Below are 20,262 nucleotides of genomic sequence, written 5' to 3'. Positions count from 1 at the left end.
AATTGTCTATTTCCTTAATGTATTTTTTTATAGCTAGTGAGGGGAGCGTGTTAAATGGAAGCATCTTCCAGTATTGGGGGCGTGTCTCCTAGCTCTGTCCAGTTTTGCTTTGTATGTTCTGAGGCTGATATCCACTATCTCAAGATACAAGTTCCTCTTTTAAATTTGGTATCATTTTAGGACAAGTAAAAAGTAGAACCATAATTCTCAAACTAATATTGAAGAATTTTTCTGAAGTTCCCATCTGAGAATTTTTAAATTTACAAAAATGTCAAATGATGATCTACGAAAGTAAACATTCTAAAATTATAATCAGGGTCAACAGAATGAAAACTTTATAAAGGAGTAAAGATATCCAATTTCAATGTCTGAGCTGGCAGTGCTTATAGAAGCTGGTGGTAAAACAGGTGAGCTGGATTACAAATGGACTTTTAAAACATGCAAAGGAGTCATTTCAGGAGTTTAAGAGGAGAAAAGTAATGGTAAGATTTACATTTTTAAAAGATCATTTAGCTATCCTGTAAAGAATGACCTGGAAGCTAAAAAGAAAGAAAGAATTAGAAGAAACTATTATAATAGACAGATGGGAAACCGTGGCACAGTAGAGACTATGAAACAGATCCAAAAGATGAGCTAAAGGGTAAAATATACAAAATCAGTTGAACAGACTGACTATAGGATGAGAGGGAAGGAGCTATAAAAGTCAAAGGGAATGACATAAAAAGACTCTCAAGAGAAAGAACATAAGTGAATGAAAAAAAACATCATTTTGTTTTTGGACTTTTAAAAAATCAACTGACTATTCATAAACAATTGAAAAATCTACAGTAGGAAACTGTGATCTTAATTCTGCAACTATTATAAAAATCAATGATTTCACTTTTATATCATGGATTGTGAAATGGGCTTGGAAATTTTCCCTCTCTTCCCTACATAATGTTTGAAAAATAGATTATGAAAAATCTATCTTTCTATAGATCTTACTGAAGCTTAATGTCATCCTTTCTCTGTTGTTTATTTGGTAGTTTTATAAAAATGTCTTTCTTCTGAAAAAATCACTTAATCTTCCTGATTTTCATAGTGTATATGTGCAAGTCACAAAACAGAATTATTTCTTCCTCTCTTCCCATTTTAAATAGGGGAAAGAAGATTATTTTCTTCATAGACACTTACAAAAACTGTCATGACAAAACTGAACAGGAGAGAATTTCTTATCATGTTAAATTTCTTATAGATCTTGTCTATGTGACCGATTTCTCTGTGATAAATTAAAAAGCTGCTTTGCCTGTTTCATCTCAGTGCCTAAAACAATGACACACAGCATGCTCTGAATAAATATTTGTTAAGTATTGAATGGGCTTCCCTGGTGGCTCAGATGATAAAGAACTTGCCTCCAAAACTTTGCCTGCAATGCAGAAGACCAGGTTCAATCCCTGGGTTAGGAAGATCCCCTGGAGAAGGAAAAGGCTACTCACTCCAGTGCTCCTGCATGGAGAATTCTATGGACAGAGGAGCCTGGAGGGCTATAGTCCATGGGGTCACAAAGAGTCGGACATGACTGAGCGACTAACACCAAGTATTGAATAAGCTAATGAATTCATATCTCAGATAGTAAGAGTCTAAGTCTCAAGCTTCAGAGAACGGTTGCTTTTACTTCATTGTAAGTACAGAATTCCCCCTACTGGATCTTTTTCCCTCCTCTGTACAATCCACCAAGCCCATCCTGGGGCCTCTGCTGCTGTTCTTCTGTTAGGCAGCTCCTCTCGTATTTCTTCTCCCTACTCCTTACATCAGACTTCCTACGATTATTAAATTTTTATTCACCTACATATGTTTCAAAGAAAAAGTCATTGCATTTATAATTATGACATTCATGTTTATTTTTTTTTAAATGAAAGCTGTCAGAAGCTAATTCCTCCTGACTATAAAGCACTTCAGGTTAAAAAGTTATTATTAAGTACACACTGTCTGTTCAGGACAAGGCTAGCTGCTAGAGACAGAAGGATATATCTTTTTTTATAAATGGAATGCAACTGCCATAATAATTTGATATCTACTATCAACCCATTCATTTGAAAAGTACATGAACAAGATCTCCTTCTACAGTTAGGAAATTGATCTTGTTCCTTTTCTCCTTGAACTCATATTTCTGTATCACTTCCCCAAAATAAGCTTATCCCAACACATTTCAGTGTTTGCAAATACTTTGGTCATATTTCCCTACATAAAACAGTATATTTAAAAATTCCTGAGAACATAAATTTAAGAACTGTCATCAGTATTGTTATATTACTTACTACAGCAGTACTTATCAAATGAGAAACAGTTCTAATTATGATCATTATAAAATATCCTAAGTCAGCTTGTATTGGAAATGCATCTCATTTAGAATTGGATAGCTCCTCCTCCCTCCAATGAAGTCATTCATTTCAGAATCATATTATTTGTTGCTAAATAGAAACAGGGTTCAAGCTGATCCTAGTCTTACATTTTGTATTCTTTCATTCCAAATATTTAGGAGAACAAGGATTCCTGATTATATCAATACTCACTCTTCTGAACTACTAAACTATGGACCAAAAATCACGTAGGAGTATGCCGTAAAATTATTCTTCATCAGCAGACAACTGTGTCCTTCTGTAACATTTTTGAAAACCACTGGAAATTACTATTCTTAGGAAACAATTAGCTATCCAGTTATTAGCATCATTTACTTTCTAAACAGATTTAGGTCAGATTAAAGGTACTACTTTAATTGTAGAGTGGGAGAGAGACAGTTACCGAAGAGGAAAGGGGAGAAGTGTCCGAGTTCAGGCAGTCGGAGGCAGATCAATTTTCAGGAAGAAACATACAATTTAACAACCTGAAAATTAATACACTTAAAGCTAACATTTGGGCTTCCCTGGTGGCTCAGACGGTAAAGAATCTACCTGCAATGCGGGAGCCATGGGTTCAATCCCTGGGTTGAGGAAGATCCCCTGGAGGAGGGCGTGGCAACCCACTCCAGTATTCTTGCCTGGGGAATCCCCATGGACAGAGGAGCCTGGTGGGCTACAGTCTATGGGGTCACAAAGAGTCAGATATGACTGAGTGACTAAGCACGTAACCCCCTGGAAAGCCGTCATGTATCTTACAAGGTTAAGGGTCTGGGTTACATGATGCCCAGTCTGAGGACTGCTGTTTCAGGGATACATACAATCTCAGATACACACAGTGTAACAGAAGTCATGAACTTTGATTCTGAGGGGAGGTCTGGGGTCGGGGGTGGGGGCGCGACGGAGGGTGAGTGATGAGGTATGGGAAGAAAGAGGGAAAACAGACTATGTAGGCCCAGACACCAGATTTTTCATTTTTGGTAGTATCTTTGAATCTGCTTTGTTATCTCTGCCACTGAAACCATTCCCTTAACCTAAAGCTCTACACTTGAACGTGATGGATGTGAGGGATGGGAAGAAAAATGGTTTTAAGACAATACTGATGAAATGACACTGAAGCTGATACATGAAGAGACACTGCAATTTCAACTTATAGGTTCTGACATCTTAATTCCATGCTGCTAACACTGAAGAGCCACACATACACAGTAGTCACAAAACACAGGGCAGAGACACAGTAAACATGATCCCTAGGATGGTATGATTTTAATAATACAAAAGTTAAATCACTAATCCAAAATACCCTTTATATATTTTTCTTAAAAGACATATTCTCTTTCCTCTAACAGTATCTCCTCTTCACAGCTTAGATATATATATATACTTCCCATTAAGAAAGAAAAAAACACAACAGCACTATTTTTTTTTTTTTTACTGTTTTAACATATTGCTTAATTAAACAAAAGATTTGAAGCAGCTCTAAAGATGCAAGATTGTTTAAAAACGAGAGGAGCAGGCTGAGCCACAGTCAGGAGTTGTGCCAAGGACGTATTCTTTGTTCAGACATGGCTCTGAAATCCATTCTACCCCAGGGCCAAGGGAACCTCGCTGAAGCCAGTCCTCACTCTGGGGCTTTCAAGGGCAACTCCTCGTGGAGAACATCATGACCTTGGAGAGATAACGGGACGAGGTGGGGAAAGCTGGGGGAGAATCTCTTGGGATACCTGTTTTTATTTACCACAGCCTGTAAACAAGACCTTTGAAAAAGTGTCTGTCACGAGTGCTGAACTCAGTTCAAAATGGCCATTTTGTAACAAGTATATGTTTATAAACGCTTCGGAGGTAGCGTTTCCTAGGTATTCATCAAGATTCCCTGCAGAAGTAAAGGGTGACCCGCTCCAATATTCTTGCCTGGAAAATTCCACGGACAGAGGAGTCTGGTGGGCTACCGTCCGTGGGGTCGCAAAGACTCGGACTCGACTAAGCGACGGAGCACATGTGTCCAAGTTCTACAAACAACCCTAGCGCAGCAGGGTACATCCCGAAGTTAACAGCTTCCTCACAGTTAATATGAGCCGCGTTCCCAACAGTAAGGGTATCCGGAGCAACGCCCCGAAACCCGGCGGGGTGTTAAAGGCTCCTCAACAGGAGTGCACTGCTACAGGTTACTCGTTCCCGGCCAGGGCGAGGCGAGCGCCCGAAACCCCAAAGAGCGTTACCCTACGGAGCCACCACACGACACGACGCTCGGGGACCCCCAAGCGGACGCTCAAGGAAACACACGACGCAGAAGGCAGCCTACGGCCCAACCGCGGTCGCGGCAGCTAGAGTCTTACCCCACAGCGCCTCCGCTTCCCGCGTCGCCGCGCCCCGCCCACCCCGCCGCAGAGGCTCACGGGACGTGCGGCCGCGACGGCCCCGCCCACCTCGCCGCGGACGCTCACGGGACACGTAGTACACCGCCCCCTCCGACCCCGCCCCGGCACCAGCTTAGCGAACGCCCTCGGTGCTCCCTCGGGCCTGACTTCCGGTTTGCCTGCTCGGCCCTGGCTCCGAGCTGCGGACAACCCGAGGCCGCGTTTCCGGCGCGCGCCGCCCGCCCTCCCGCCGGCCCTTTTGCGGCGTTTCCCCTGCGCGGCGCGCCGCCGGGGCGGGCGCTGAAGAGGCCAGGTAACAGGTCTTCTTCGGCAGCGGCTCGGCCCTCGGCCTCGGCTCGGCCCACGTTCCAGAGCCTCCGGGCCGCAGCCCATTAGCCGGCCGCGCCGGTCCCGGCACCGCCGAGGCAGGAGAAATGGGAGTCCCTCCGCGGCGTTCCTGGAGCAGCGGCATTCGTCAGGGAAGCGGCTGTGTCCTCGAGGAAACCGGAAGCCCGCGGTGACCCCTGGCGACCCGGTTTGTTTTCGGTCCGTTTCCAAACACTGGGGAATCGAAACTGGGCGGCCCCACGGAGCCTGTGTTCTGGGTGAGTGAGCCGCTTTGGTCCGGCAGAGGGTGCGGATGGTGGGACCACCCTCCGCTGTCGGCGCCGGTGGAAAGAGACGCGTCGTTTCTCCAAATCTTGGCGGGGGTACCCAGCCGCTGGGCATCTCTGGTGCCCACCAGGGGTGCCCAGCTGGCATCCCGAATCTCGTCCCCTCGCGTGATCCGGGCCGGGCCCGCTTGGTTCTCGCCTCTCCCTAGTGTTTGTCTTCTGCCGGTTCTCTGTTGTACAGGGGCCCCTTCAGTTTTATGTCATCCAGTGAGACCGCATTTAAATTGGAAACCAAAGAGAGGTACGTGTGGCTTGGATGGTCTTGCCTTGGGCGATGTACATTACATTACTCAGGACTAAAAGTCCGTAGTCGTTGGTTCTCCAGTGTCTGACCTATGTACCCAGGATGGTTTTCCATCATTTATTGAGTGACTGCCACATGCCAGATAGACTGAGTCCGTCATTCCTACCAACAGGGAACTCAGATAGATACTCGGAAGTGAAAGAGAATACAGAAACTGAATTACAGATGAAAACTGATTGGTTCAGCCTGTGTTAGAGATACGCTGAGATGATCAAAGTCAGTGACCTACTAGGATTGAAATTGATCCATGCCTCTTAAACCTAAAAGACGTTTGCTTTTTTTATGTTTTGGAGTTTTAAATTGGCTTGAACAAGATCTCAAGGCATGGTTTACGTTCCATTTCTCTAGAGTTGTCATATCTAATTCACCAACCTGTGCGGGAATGGTGCATCCTTCCCCGGTTTGTTAAATTTTAATGCGATGTTGTTTGTAAAATGGGAAGTTGTAAACAAAGGTAAGGTTTTAAAGAGACATAGTGAAATGGGAAATGCACTGGATTAAGTAAGAACATTAACTCAAAATCCAAGTGCTGAATTTTCTACTTACTCACTTGACACTGGGTAGGAAACCAAATCTCTCCATTTTCCCTATCTCTGAAATGGGAATAATGCTTCCTCTCCAAGGCGTCAAAGCAATTTCCTGGAGTTTGCTGGCTGTAGAGTCAGCTAGCAATTTTTCATTACTGGCTCCCACTGTTTAAATCGTTCCATCTGTTATATAAGGAAATTCTTACTCACCTGGTAGGTCTTATGTAGATTTAATAAATTGTTAGCAAATGAGCTAGTTCCCCTAAAAGTCAAAGCACACTGCCTGACATGCCAAAACAGAATGTTGTCATGATTATTAAATAAAATGATGTTATGAAGTACTTCATAATCCTTGATGTAATGAAATCGGTGAAACAATGTTTTTTCTTTCTTTTGGTACATGTATTCTGGATTAAAATACAGTTGTCTTATCACTATGAGAGCATATGCTCAGTTGCATTGAGATGTATTATACTTTATGAAAGGAAAGAAAAGAAGTAGACTGCCTTTCACACCTATGCCTACCCAGAAAGAATCTTATGATTCCTTGGCCATACAAACTGATTTCTGAACTAAAGCGGTTATAAAAATGATAATGGGGTTTTTCCTACTGTATATCTGATGTCGAGAACGTTTTTGGGCTTTCACTGGGTTGTAGGGTCTTTTTGAGTGGTGAGGTACATAGATTAAGTGGTGGTGATTGTTCAGTCGCTCAGTTGTATCTGACTCTTTGCGACCCCATAGACTGCAGCATGCCAGACTTCCCTGTTCTTCACCATCTCCCGGAGCTTGCTCAAATTCATGTCCATTGAGTCAGTGATGCCATCCAATCATCTCATCCTCTGAGACTGAGTGATAGTATCTTGAAAAAGGCACTCGATGATCCCTTCTTTATAAGCTAGTTAGACCATTCCTTCCCTTAATTCTTTCATTAAAAATAGAAAAAGAAGTAAGTATTGGTTTTCCTCTGTAAGACTTAATCCTTGTTCTGTAGTATATTGACTCATCTTATGAACTGATCTTATGAAGTAGGGATAGTCTGGCTTTTGAGGATTAGAAAGATGATGAAAATGCTAGATAAGATTCACTTCAGGAGGCAATGCGAAGTTGAGGAAAGAACCTATTAAATAGGTCTTGACTCAAACCCTAGCTCTATTATACTGCCAGGTGATTATAGACAAATTTACCTCACTTCTTTAAGCCTGTGTGCTCATTTGTGTGATAATATCTTTTCAGTCAAGTTTGGGGATGACATGACATATTATGTGTAGTATCTCTTTTACTCAATTCATAGTAAAACTGAATTCTGTTTTAGGTTGCCTTACCGTGTTTGCGTTAACACTTTGTTTTCACAATATAGAAAGGCAGCATCTGAGTGATATTGTTCAACCCTGGCATTTTCCCACAAATAGTGGGAAAACTTAGTAAACTAATCAATAATCAAGGTGCCAGATCTTAGAGTCTGGGCTTCTGAATCTCAGGCCAGTGTTTTTCCTACCACTGAGTTCTGCCTTGTCCAGATTCTTATTGGGAAAATAAGAATCCATTTTGTGTTACCTCTCAGAGTGTGGTAATAAGAGCATACATTTGGAAGACGGCCTATTTGGGTTCATATTTGACCTTCACTGCTGATCCTTTATGTAGGTGTAAGTAAAGTATTTAATTTTTCTAAGATTTGTTTATGTATTAGAATGATAGTACCTACTTGAGAAATAGGAAAATGCATATACAGAAGAAACGGTCCTCTGTCCTAATACTATTCGACCCCACTAGGGATTGCAATCCAAGAGACAGTCTTTCAGAAAGCTCTGAGAGGTCAAAGCATAGTTCTCTGTTTTTGAGACAGAGGATTATACGTCAAATGACATATTACTGACAGTTCACACAGTCCAAATCTAAATGTACAAAGTGAATAAGTGGTCATGGGTCATTGTGGCCTTTTACAAGATTAAGAAGGAAGTTATTTCCTAAGGAGTTCTGGTTAATGCAAATGCACAGCACACATTAAAGGAAGGGAGGAGACTCAAAAGGGTAGAAAAAATTTTTATGTTTAAATTTTTCTCGTTTTGTCATAAAATATGAATGTTATTTCATCAGTTTCCCCCCGCTTGATCATTAATTTTTTGATAGCATTTGGTGATCAAATATTTGGTTCCCTGGTGCCAGGGTGGTTGCTTACGTGCCCTAGGTCCATCATGTCTTTTGGCGTTGGGTCTTAATAGCTCATTTTAGGGAGTTGTACCAGTAAGGTGTCTGGCAAGGACTAATGGTCAGTTCCAGCGTCTGATAGGACTTTTTGCAGGTGCATTGTGCATGTGCATTAATCTATAGAAAACTGTCTATGTGATCAAACTGACAATAGGAGAACTTTCCTGGCAGTCCAGTGGTTAGTACACTAGTTTCCACTGCAGCGTTGGATTCCTGACCAGGAAACCAGGATCCTGCCTATCATGCTACATGGCCAAAAAATTGGAGGTGGAGGAATTGATGATAGAAGTAACAGTGTCAGTAGTAAATGTTTAAGCCAAGATCCCCCTAAAGTGAAGCATTTTCCTAGTATGGTTTCTAAACTGGGAAGAGGAACATTCAGAGTAGAAATTTGACTTTTCGAATATATTATAAGATGGGTTAACAAATAACTTGGCTAAATGGTCTTACTGTTGGAAAACTGATAGAAACCCCGCACATAAGCATTAAAGGCAAATTGGGAGGTTTGTTTCCAAAGGCTACCCATAGACGACCTTCAGGCCGGAGGAAACCAATTGTGAGCGCTCTAACCAACCTGGAGAGAGCTGGGGCCATAAATTTCTTCTGTAAGCCCATTAGGTTCATTAGGAGCTACCCAGTACTTAGCATCTAGTGAAAAAGAGTGTTTATGGCCAGGTTCAGAACACGTGTCATTAACTGGCCAGGTAAGAAGGTCCCACGTAGTGGCATTACAAGTAGTGGGTAGTTTGTATAGTATTAGAGTTACTTCTAAAATAAAATAAGGACCATCCAGTTAGAGCCTTGGAGAAGCCAATGGCAACCCACTCCAGTACTCTTGCCTGGAAAATCCCATGGATGGAGGAGCCTGGTAGGCTGCTGTCCATGGGGTCACGAAGAGTCAGACACAACTGAGCGACTTCACTTTCACTCTTCACGTTCATGCATTGGAGAAGGAAATGGCAACCCACTCCAGTGTTCTTGCCTGGAGAATCCCAGGGACGGGGGAGCCTGGTGGGCTGCTGTCTATGGGGGTTGCACAGAGTCGGACACGACTGAAGCGACTTAGCAGCAGTTAGAGCCTTGGAGAGGAGAAATCCACCAAGGAAACCTAGGAATATTGGACATAGGTCCACAAACCTATGGTTTGTTTGGGTTGATTTTTGAAACTTGCAAATGATTGAGCCCAAGAAAGAAATCCATTGGGTTTATAAGCAAAAGTGTGAGCAATTGTCAAAGTAATAGTATGCAGGCCTGGTCTGGCTCTTTGGGTCAGCTCTCCACTTCAGGTGTCATTTTCTCATCCTGGTCTGGTGGTGCTGATCCTAGTTAGTCAAAGTCGGGTGTCAGAAACAGGCATTACAGTTCATTCAGGAGTGAAGGCCTGCTATGGGCCCTGTCCTCCATAGCTGTAGAGAGTCTTTCGTTGACGTCTTTTCCAGTGTGCATAATCCCTTGGTTGCAAGTCATGGTGAGATCTTCATTCAAAAATAGGTTATTGTGATAGGCTTTAGAAGCAAACACAGAGTGTTGTTTTAATAATTTGATTGAATTTTACAGTAATATAACAAGAAGCCATCTAAGAAGTGAGTCTTAGGCAGTAAATAAAAAAAAAAAAAACTCAATTAACAAAACTAGAATTTAATATCCAATGATGCATTATCTTTTTCTCTGTGAAATTACCTTCATAACAACCAAATATAGCCAAATTAAGACTTATTTGTGAAGTAAGTATGGTTAATTGATCACATGCTCAGTTGCTCAGTGGTGTCTGATTCGTTGTAACCCCCTGGACTGTAGCCTGTCAGGCTCCTCTGTCCTTGGGATTTCCCAGGCAAGAATACTGGAGTGAATTTTCATTTCCTTTTCCAGGAAATTTCCTGACCCAGGGATCAAACCCACATCTCCTGCAATGGCAGGTGGATTCTTTACCAGCGAGCTACCTGGGGAGCCCAATTGACCACACAGCCTCTTATAAGTAGGCTATATCGGAACTTTTCTTAAGGAATCTTAGATTAAACCTTCTAAAGGCCTCTCAAGGCCAGATAAATTACACCAAGAGTTTGCCACAGATTCTTCCTACAATATCTATAGATTTGGGTGAATTCCTCTCTTTGAGGTCCCCAAAATACCTGAGGTTCATGCATCTCTTAGATAAGGTTCGTGCACCTCTTTACCTGATAAAGGTTCAGGAAACCTAAGAGTTTCCAGTTCTTGAAGGGATCAAGTAGAAAGAAAAGATGTGGTTGCATGTGTGCTCAGTCGCACACATGTATAAATCTTAATTGTGTTGAATTTTATTTCTGACTTTGCAACTCGATGGACTGTAGCCCGCCAGGCTTCTCTGTCCATGGGATTCTCCAGGCAAGAATACTGGAGTGGATTGCCATTCCCTTCTGCAGGGGATCTTCCCCAACCCAGGGATCAAATCCGGGTCTCCTACATTGCAGGCAGATTCTTCACCATCTGAGCCACCCAGGTGGAAGGCAGTTCAGACAGAGGATACCTGTGTTGGGCACTCAGAGCAGGATAGACGGGAGCAGTAGTTACATCAGTCTTTGGCCACATGTGTGGGATCTTGGTTCCCCAATCAAGGATTGTCAGTTTTAAAGAGGTTTTTTTTGTTGTTTATTTTAGCTACCTTCTATAGCATTAATATTTAATTAGCCCTCTACAACAAATCTTTCAGTGAGGCTATTTTGGAATTTTGAAGCCTTCTGGGGCTTCTGCATATCAGTTAAAATAGATAAAATAGTTTGAAATGGGAGCTTTCCTGAATTTTAACAGCTTTCAAATCTTTTTAATTCAAAGGAACCAAGGAGCTAGCCCTACAAATATTTTCTCCTGCTATAATTCAATTTTAGAAATGAGAAAAACTTTTATTTAAATTTTTTATTTTTTAAATTGTGAAATTATGATAACACATTTATAGGAGATTTGGAAAATACAAAACAAAGTTACATATAGTTCCACTTTATATTACAATTATTTTTTAAGTAGCTAAACTAAGATTTTTAGTTGGAATTTCAATGTGAAACTCTCAAAAATTAATAGAATGAGTAGGCAGAAAAGTAGAAGGATATAGTAGACCTGAAAAGCCCTATGAACCAATTCAACATAATTAAGATTTATACAGGTTTTATACAAATTCTGTTCAAGTTCCCAGGAGACACTGGAACATATCAACGGACATAAAACAAGGTGCAAAATGTCTTGGTCTAAAGATTTTTAAATCATAGAGTCTGTTCTCTTATCACGTGAAATTATGTTAGAAATGAATATCAAAAGATATTTTTAAATAACCCACGTGTTTTCAAGTACAATGTGACATTTTCCAAGAGAGATCTTTGACTTAGCCATTGAAAACCTCGAGAAGGTTAAAAGACTGAACAAACACAGAGGGTGATTGCAGAGAATAAAGTATTTAAGTGAGAAATTGATATGAAAGATACTTTAAAAACCTCATGTATTTGGAAATTAGATGTCCACTTTTAAATGATGGATGTATCTAAGAAGCCATAACAAGTAAAATTAGAAAATATTTGTAACAATAAAAAGGAAAAGAGAATTTATCAGAGTTTGTGGTATGCCGCTGAAGGTGCTCAGTGCAGCTGAGTGCAGTGTGGGCTCTTGACTAAGCTGGGAAAGCAGTGATGGGCACCAGCATAAAGTTTGTGGGCTTGAATAGAATCTGTACTTTAGTTAATAGTCGTTTTTTTTTTTTTTTTTAATGACATAGCATTTCTTGATACTCTCAGAATTGGATTAGAAGTTTCAAGCCTCATTCAAATAGTTTTTTTAAAAATAATAAGCATTCTAGACTTTTAACAGTAATACTAGATGCCAGAATAAATGGAACTATAATCAAAATTTTGAGTGAATATAGTTACAAATCTATCATTCTATTCATACTTGGTCAAACAAGTGGAATCAAAATATCATAAATTTTTTAGCTAAGCAAAAATTCATAAGATTCTTTAGTATATATATTATACTGTACATATAGGTGTGTATGTATGTATGCAAAAGCTTTTCTGCTACACTTGATAAAGGCTTGAGAAAGAAGAATAACAAACAAAAGATGGAGAAATTGGAAAATATAAATGAAATGGGAGCACTGAATATGAAATAGAAAAAGTGAAACAAAGTGGAAAGAACTAGAAAAAAAGATCATCATATAGTCCTGTTGTTCGTAAACGTGGCTGCTCATTAGAGTCATACCTAGAGCTTTGGAGGAAAAACAATACCTAGGCACCTGTATTTTTCAAAAAATTCCAAGATAATGCTAATGTATGTCCAGATTTTAAAAAGTGATTATAGGTTTTTCTATTAAATGGTAGCTTTTGTGATACAGAATTCTATTATTTTCTGTTGACCAATCATGATACAGTGGTATTAAAATGAATAATAGTTACATAATCACAATAGTAAAAGATGTTAATCAGTTTTCACAAAAAATAAAATTGCCAACCATAATGGAAACATGATTATCCTAACAGTATAAAGTAATTACAATTGGAGGGGTTAAGTAGAGTGATGTAAGTGGAAGTACATAAATGCATATGTTTTCATCCACACAGCCCACTGTGTGTCTTTGGTACATTTAATCCACTTACATTTAAGGTAATTATTGACCTATATGATCCTATTACCGTTTTCTTAATTGTTTGGAGTTTATTCTTTGTAGGTCTTTACCTTCTCTTGTGTTTCCTGCCTAGAGAAGTTCCTTTGGCCTTTGTTGTAAAGGTTGTTTGGTGGTGCTGAATTCTCTTTAACTTTTGCTTGATTCCTCTGTCAAATTTGAACAAGAGTCTTGCTGGGTAAAGTATTCATGGTTTCAAGTTATTCACATTTATCACTTTAAATACATCGTGCCATTCCCTTCTGGCTTGAAGAGTGTTGAGAAATCAGCTGGAAACCTTGTGAGAGCTCCACTGTATGCTGTTTGTTGTTTTTCCTTGTTTCTTCTAAGATTTTATCTTGTCTTTAATTTTTGTCAGTTTGATTACTATGTGTCTTAGTGTGCTCCTCCTTGGGTTTATCTTGCCTGGAACTCTCTGCACTTCCTGAGCTTGGTTGACTATTTCCTTTCCCGTGTTAGAGAAGTTTTCAGCTATTATCTCTTCACATATTTTCTCAGGTCCTTTCTCTCTCTCTTCCCCTTCTGGGACCCCTATAATGTGAATGTTGTTGCATTTAATGTCCTAGAGGACTTGTAGGCTGTCTTCATTTTTTTTTCCCCATTCTTTTTTCAATATTCTGTTTTGCAGCAGTGGTTTCCACCACTCTGTCTTCCGGGTCACTCATCTGTTCTGCTGCCTCAGTTATTCTGCTGTTGATTCCTTAAGATGATGCTGTGAAAGGGCTGCACTCAATATGCCAGCAAATTTGGAAAACTCAACAGTGGCCACACGACTGGAAAAGGTCCGTTTTCATTCTAATCCCAAAGAAAGGCAATGCCAAAGAATGCTCAAACTACCGCACAATTGCACTCATCTCACATGCTAGTAAAGTAATGCGCAAAATTCTCCAAGCCAGGCTTCAGCAGTATGTGAACCGTGAACTTCCAGATGTTCAAGCTGGTTTTAGAAAAGGCAGAGGAACCAGAGATCGAATTGCCAACATCCGCTGGATCATGGAAAAAGCAAGAGAGTTCCAGAAAAACATCTATTTCTGCTTTACTGACTGTGCCAAAGCCTTTGACTGTGTGGATCACAATAAACTGTAGAAGATTCTGAAAGAGATGGGAATACCAGACCACCTGACCTGCCTCTTGAGAAACCTATATGCAGGTCAGGAGGCAACAGTTAGACCTGGACATGGAACAACAGACTGGTTCCAAAGAGGAAAAGGAGTACGTCAAGGCTGTATATTGTCACCCTGCTTGTTTAACTTATATGCAGAGTACATCATGAAAACCGCTGGGCTGGAAAAAGCACAAGCTGGAATCAAGATTGCCTGGAGAAATATCAATAACCTCAGATATGCAGATGACACCACCCTTATGGCAGAAAGTGAAGAGGAACTCAAAAGCCTCTTGATGAAAGTGAAAGAGGAGAGTGAAAAAGTTGGCTTAAGCTCAATATTCAGAAAACAAAGATCATGGCATCTGGTCCCATCACTTCATGGGAAATAGTTGGGGAAACAGTGTCAGACTTTATTTTATTGGGCTTCAAAATCACTGCAGATGGTGACTGCAGCCATGAACTTAAAAGACGCTTAATTCCTGGAAGAAAAGTTATGGCCAACCTAGATCAGATCAGATCAGTCGCTCAGTCCTGTCCAACTCTTTGCGACCCCATGAATCGCAGCATGCCAGGCCTCCCTGTTCATCACCAACTCCTGGAGTTCACTGAGACTCACGTCCATCGAGTCAGTGATGCCATCCAGCCATCTCATCCTGTCGTCCCCTTCTGCTCCTGCCCCCAATCCCTCCCAGCGTCAGAGTCTTTTCCAATGAGTCAACTCTTGGCATGAGGTGGCCAAAGTACCAGAGTTTCAGCTTTAGCATCATTCCTTCCAAAGAAATCCCAGGGCTGATCTCCTTCAGAATGGACTGGTTGAATCTCCTTGCAATCCAAGGGACTCTCAAGAGTCTTCTCCAACACCACAGTTCAAAAGCATCAATTCGGCACTCAGCCTTCTTCACAGTCCAACTCTCACATCCATACATGACCACAGGAAAAACCATAGCCTTGACTAGATGGAACTTTGTTGGCAAAGTAATGTCTTAGCTTTTGAATATACTATCTAGGTTGGTCATAACTTTCCTTCCAAGGAGTAAGTGTCTTTTACATGGCTGCAGTCACCATCTGTAGTGATTTTGGAGCCCAGAAAAATAAAGTCTGACACTGTTTCCACTGTTTCTCCATCTATTTCCCATGAAGTGGTGGGACCGGATGCCATGATCTTCGTTTTCTGAATGTTGAGCTTTAAGCCAACTTTTTCACTCTCCATTTTCACTTTCATCAAGAGGCTTTTGAGTTCCTCTTCACTTTCTGCCATAAGGGTGGTGTCATCTGCATATCTGAGGTTATTGATATTTCTCCCAGAAATCTTGATTCCAGCTTGTGCTTCTTCCAGCCCAGCATTTCTCATGATGTACTCTGCATAGAAGTTAAATAAACAGGGTGACAATATACAGCCTTGACGAACTCCTTTTCCTCTTTGGAACCAGTCTGTTGTTCCATGTCCAGGTCTAACTGTTGCTTCCTGACCTGCATACAAATTTCTCAAGAGGCAGATCAGGTGGTCTGGTATTCCCATCTCTTTCAGAATTTTCCACAGTTTATTGTGATCCACACAGTCAAAGGCTTTGGCATAGTCAATAAAGCAGAAATAGATGCTTTTCTGGAACTCTCTTGCTTTTTCCATGATCCAGCAGATGTTGGCAATTCGATCTCTGGTTCCTCTGCCTTTTCTAAAACCAGCTTGAACATCTGGAAGTTCACAGTTCACGTATTGCTGAAGCCTGGCTTGGAGAATTTTGCGCATTACTTTACTAGCATGTGAGATGAGTGCAATTGTGCGGTAGTTTGAGCATTCTTTGGCATTGCCTTTCTTTGGGATTGGAATGAAAACTGACCTTTTCCAGTCCTGTGGCCACTGCTGGGTTTTCCAAATTTGCTGGCATATTGAGTGCAACACTTTCACGGCATCATCTTTCAGGATTTGGAATAGCTCAACTGGGATTCCATCACCTTCACTAGCTTTGTTCGTAGTGATGCTTTCTAAGGCCCACTTGACTTCACATTCCAGGATGTCTGGCTCTAGGTGAGTGATCACACCATCGTGATTATCTGGGTCATGAAGATCTTTTTTGTACAGTTCTTCTATGTATTCTTGCCATCTCTTCTTAATATCTTCTGCTTCTGTTAGGTCCATAGCATTTCTGTCCTTTATTGAGCCCATCTTTGCATGAAATGTTCCTTTGGTATCTCTGATCTTCTTGAAGAGATCCCTAGTCTTTCCCATTCTGTTGTTTTCCTCTCTTTCTTTGCATTGATCGCTGAAGAAGGCTTTCTTACCTCTTCTTGCTATTCTTTGGAACTCTGCATTCAGATGTTTATATCATTCCTTTTCTCCTTAGCTTTTCGCTTCTCTTCTTTTCACAGCTATTTGTAAGGCCTCCCCAGACAGCCATGGCCAACCTAGATAGCATATTCAAAAGCAGAGACATTCCTTTGCCAACAAAGGTCCGTCTAGTCAAGGCTATGGTTTTTCCAGTGGTCATTTATGGATGTGAGTTGGACTGTGAAGAAAGCTGAGTGCCGAAGAATTGATGCTTTTGAACTGTGGTGTTGGAGAAGACTCTTGAGAGTCCCTTGGACTGCAAGGAGATCCAACCAGTCCATTCTAAAGGAGATCAGTCCTGGGTGTTCTTGAGAAGGAATGATGCTAAAGCTGAAACTCCAGTACTTTGGCCACCTCATGCCAAGAGCTGACTCATTGGAAAAGACTCTAATGCTGAGAGGGATTGGGGGAAGGGGGAAAAGGGGATGACAGAGGATGAGATGGCTGGATGGCATCACCGACTTGATGGACGTGACTTTGTGAACTCTGGGAGTTGGTGATGGACAGAGAGGCCTGGAGTGCTGCAGTTCAAGGGATCACAAAGAGTCGGACACGACTGAGCAACTGAACTGAACTGAACTGAATGTATTGTTCATCTCTGTTTGTTCTTCCATTCTGCTAGGTCTTTGGTAAACATTTCTTGTATCTTCTTCATTCTTTTTCTGATATCCTGGGTCATTTTCACTATCGTTATTTGGAATTCTTTTTCTGGAAGGTTGCCTAGCTCCACTTCATTTAGTTCTTTTTGTGGAGGTTTGTCCTGTTCTTTCTCCTGGGAGTTAATCCTCTGCCTTTTCATTTCAATTATTTTGTGGTTGTAGTTTTCAGTCTGGAACCTGTGGGATTGCAGGTGTTCTTGCTTCTTCTGTCTGCCCCCTGATGGATGAGGCTGATGGGAGGGCCTGGTGGGGAAATCTGGGCAGGCTTATGCTCAGTGAAACCTTAACCCAGGATCTGCTGGTGGGTGGGGCTGTGCTCCCTCCTTGTTGGTTGTTCAGCCTGAGGTGATGAGCTCTATGGTATGCTCAGTGGTGACCTTCAAGAGGTCTCACTTGCAGGGGCACCTCCTAGGACTGCGGCTGCCAGTTCCCCTGTCCCTGTGGCAGCCACTGCTGACTCACACCTTCACCAGAGACCCTCCAACACTAGCAGGTGGGTCTGGTTCAGTCTCCTTCCCCCTGGGTCCTGGTGCATGCAAGGTTTTGTTTGTGCCCTCCAAGAGTGGAATGTCTGTTTCCCCCTGTCCTTCAGAAGTCATGAAATCAAATCCCGCTGGCCTTCAAAGTCAGATTCCCTGAGACTCCTAGTTGCTGTTGACTAAAAAGATGCACAGCATGAGAGTTCCAAGGTAAGTTGTAACTGGGGCAAAATGAGGACTACAGCCCAGGAGACAGCACCTCAGGTAGCTCTGAGAAAGTTAGAGGTAGTGGGGGAAAGTCAATATAAGAGATTTTGGTGAAAGGGGAGTTCAGTGCAATCAAACCCTTTATTTATATAAGGAGCTAATGTCACCACAAAGGGATTGAGTGCTTTTCTAGATAGGAAGAGATCGAAGGATCTCTTGGGATCATGAAATAAGTTCCTGAAAATAAGTGTCTAAAGACCTGTTGTACCAGTTTCCCTGGAGCACAGAGGGCCCCACTCCACCCTGAATTCAAGGGGTGTCGCAGGTCAGCAGCTGCAGCAGCACAGGCTTCAGCCTCCACAGAGGCAGATACTGGATGCCCTTGTTGTTGCTCACTCACTGGAAAATGCTTTGGCGAGTGCCAGTTTGTAGTGGACGTTCCTTTGCTGGATCCGCAGGCTGGGAAGCCTGACATAGGGCTCCAGATCTTTACAAGAGCGGGAGAACTTCTTTGTTATTACTGTTCTCCAGTTAGGAGGTCACCCATTTGGCAAGCATGGAATTGATTTTATCGTGATTGTGCCCCGCCTCCCCCCCCGCTCCCTGTCTTGGTGTGGCTTCTCCTCTGTCTGTGGGTGTGGGCTGTCGTTCTTTGGTGGGTTCCAGTGTCCTTCTGTTGATGGTTGTTCAGCTGCTAGTTGTGATTTCGGTGCTTTTGGAGAAGATGAGCACACATCCTTCTCTCCACCATCTTAATTTGATCTCTCTAGAAACAAGAAGAACTCTTATCACCCTTGTTTCTAGTAGACCTTGCAGGCAGGGTTCCAGGCAGACTGACAAGGTAAGAATTTACCTTCTGCTGGCCTCTCTAACTGTGCGTGCAAAGATCAGGTTTGGAATGCCAAAAAACAGCTCCATCTTGTCTGTTATGGGCAGGATTACTTTATTTCCTAATTAAGGAAGCCCTTGTAAGCGTGTCTGAACCCAGCTGTACTCCCATAGATGGCAGTCTGTCTAGGAGCTGTTTGGTCTTTAAGGCGAAGTTCCCCATTATCAGTTTGGTGCTTTAGTGCAGATGTGAGACATGCTCTGAACAGCTCTGTAAAGATGGGACTGTGGATGCGACGTATGCTGTTCATCCTTGGACCAGTTCCACTCTTAACATTTCTCGGTTTTTCCCTCCTACAGTGTATCCTCTGAGAGTGCTCAGGGTGAAACAGGTCTCTGTGGGGCTCCGGGGCAGGAAGGCTTTCTTGACGCCAGCCTCTGCTGTGAGTTCCAAAGGGCAGATTCTGAACTGTTGCTAATGCAGTGATCCCGGAAGGGAATGGGTTTAAAGACAGGGGATGGGCAACCAAGAAACAGTAGTGCAGCCTTGGAGCAGGGCCCCGCTTCCACCTCTGGGGGCACAGTAACAGTGTCTTCAAGTTCTTCAAGATGTCAGCATTCTTCATACCAGAGAAAGACCACCTGAGGCTACATTAAAGGAACAAGATTACCTGAGACCAGATTAGTGCAGTACAGGCCCTGCACACTCCCTAATCTTACCAGCAGCTCCACCCTTGAACCATTGCCCTGATCTTGGGAGACAGTTTTCAGGGCAGGAGCCTTCTGTGTCCTCTTCCCTGGCAAAGCAGTAAAAGCTGTTGTCTTCCGTTGGGTTGGCCAAGAGGTTCATTTAGATTTTTCTGTAAGATGTTGTGGAAAAAACCCAAACTTACTTTTTGGCTAACCCCATGCTTCACCCAAAACCCTGTCTCCGAGATTTGATTTGGCACCAGTTCACAGAGGTCAAGTTTTTGGCATCAAGAGCACAAGAGCATGGGAGTTTGCAGCGTGCCCCCTTGGAAGAGCTGTACTTCCGTAATGGTTGTAGTGGGTTACCTCATAGGACTGCAGCATCGTGAGGGTTGGTCCTCAGATACTTCCACTAGGTTCTTAGGAGCAGGTGACCCTTCTTCTTCAGAGCAGGATTAATTCATTCTCTCATTTCACTAGCAAAAGTTTGGTCAGACCATATATTGACTTGTTTTTAAAATTTAAATCTGACAAAAACCTTAGGTCCCCTGCCTAGGAAATTCACGGTCATCCTTCAGACTTAATAACGTAAAACAGCTTGAATAACATTTTTAAGATCATCACTTAAAAGTGATGAGACCCATATATCAGGAGAACTCCCCAGAATACCTGAGCCGGTGGGGCTCAGGGAGCCCATGCTGGTTCTGAGCCCTGGTTCAAGGTAGACTCCAGGTGTCCTCTGGTGGTAAGATATGCATGTCAATGAAAAGATGAGCAAGTCTATCTAAGAAAGAAATGGAAAATGTTATTTGAGCCAACCTGGAGTTTGTACCGAGAGACATTCTTTCAGAACGCTTTGAGGACTGCTCCACCTATTGGAGGTT

General features: G+C 42.3%; 2 protein-coding genes across 17 annotated transcripts in view; one reads left to right on the top strand and one right to left on the bottom strand.

Annotated features, from left to right (window-relative positions):
* The window catches only part of ZCWPW2 (zinc finger CW-type and PWWP domain containing 2), a 138,015-nt gene extending 133,160 nt beyond the window's left edge, over nt 1-4,855 (bottom strand). For 4 of the 5 annotated variants that reach the window (XM_055557726.1, XM_055557730.1, XM_055557729.1 and 1 more), the window contains exon 1: nt 4,712-4,855. The gene's annotated coding sequence lies outside the window, so the exon portion shown is untranslated. The remainder of the gene's footprint in view (nt 1-4,711) is intronic. The other variant, XM_055557731.1, reaches the window with a different exon arrangement.
* Nucleotides 4,856-4,899: 44 nt separating this feature from the next.
* Nucleotides 4,900-20,262, top strand: part of AZI2 (5-azacytidine induced 2) — a 41,293-nt gene continuing 25,930 nt past the window's right edge. For 3 of the 12 annotated variants that reach the window (XR_008706096.1, XM_055557721.1, XM_055557723.1), the window contains exon 1: nt 17,519-17,667. Coding sequence is in view for 7 of the 12 variants with exons in the window: in XM_055557721.1 (XP_055413696.1) it covers nt 17,523-17,667 (145 nt within the window). In the remaining 5 variants the exon portion in view is untranslated. Of the gene's footprint in view, nt 5,338-5,587; nt 5,648-17,513; nt 17,668-17,766; nt 17,864-18,601; nt 18,702-20,262 lie in introns of those variants that run through there. The other 9 variants (XM_055557718.1, XM_055557719.1, XM_055557717.1 and 6 more) reach the window with 9 other exon arrangements.

This window comes from Bubalus kerabau, chromosome 20 (genome assembly GCF_029407905.1).
Source record: "Bubalus kerabau isolate K-KA32 ecotype Philippines breed swamp buffalo chromosome 20, PCC_UOA_SB_1v2, whole genome shotgun sequence".
Lineage (NCBI taxonomy): Eukaryota > Metazoa > Chordata > Mammalia > Artiodactyla > Bovidae > Bubalus > Bubalus kerabau.
This window is presented reverse-complemented; position numbering and strand designations above follow the sequence as displayed.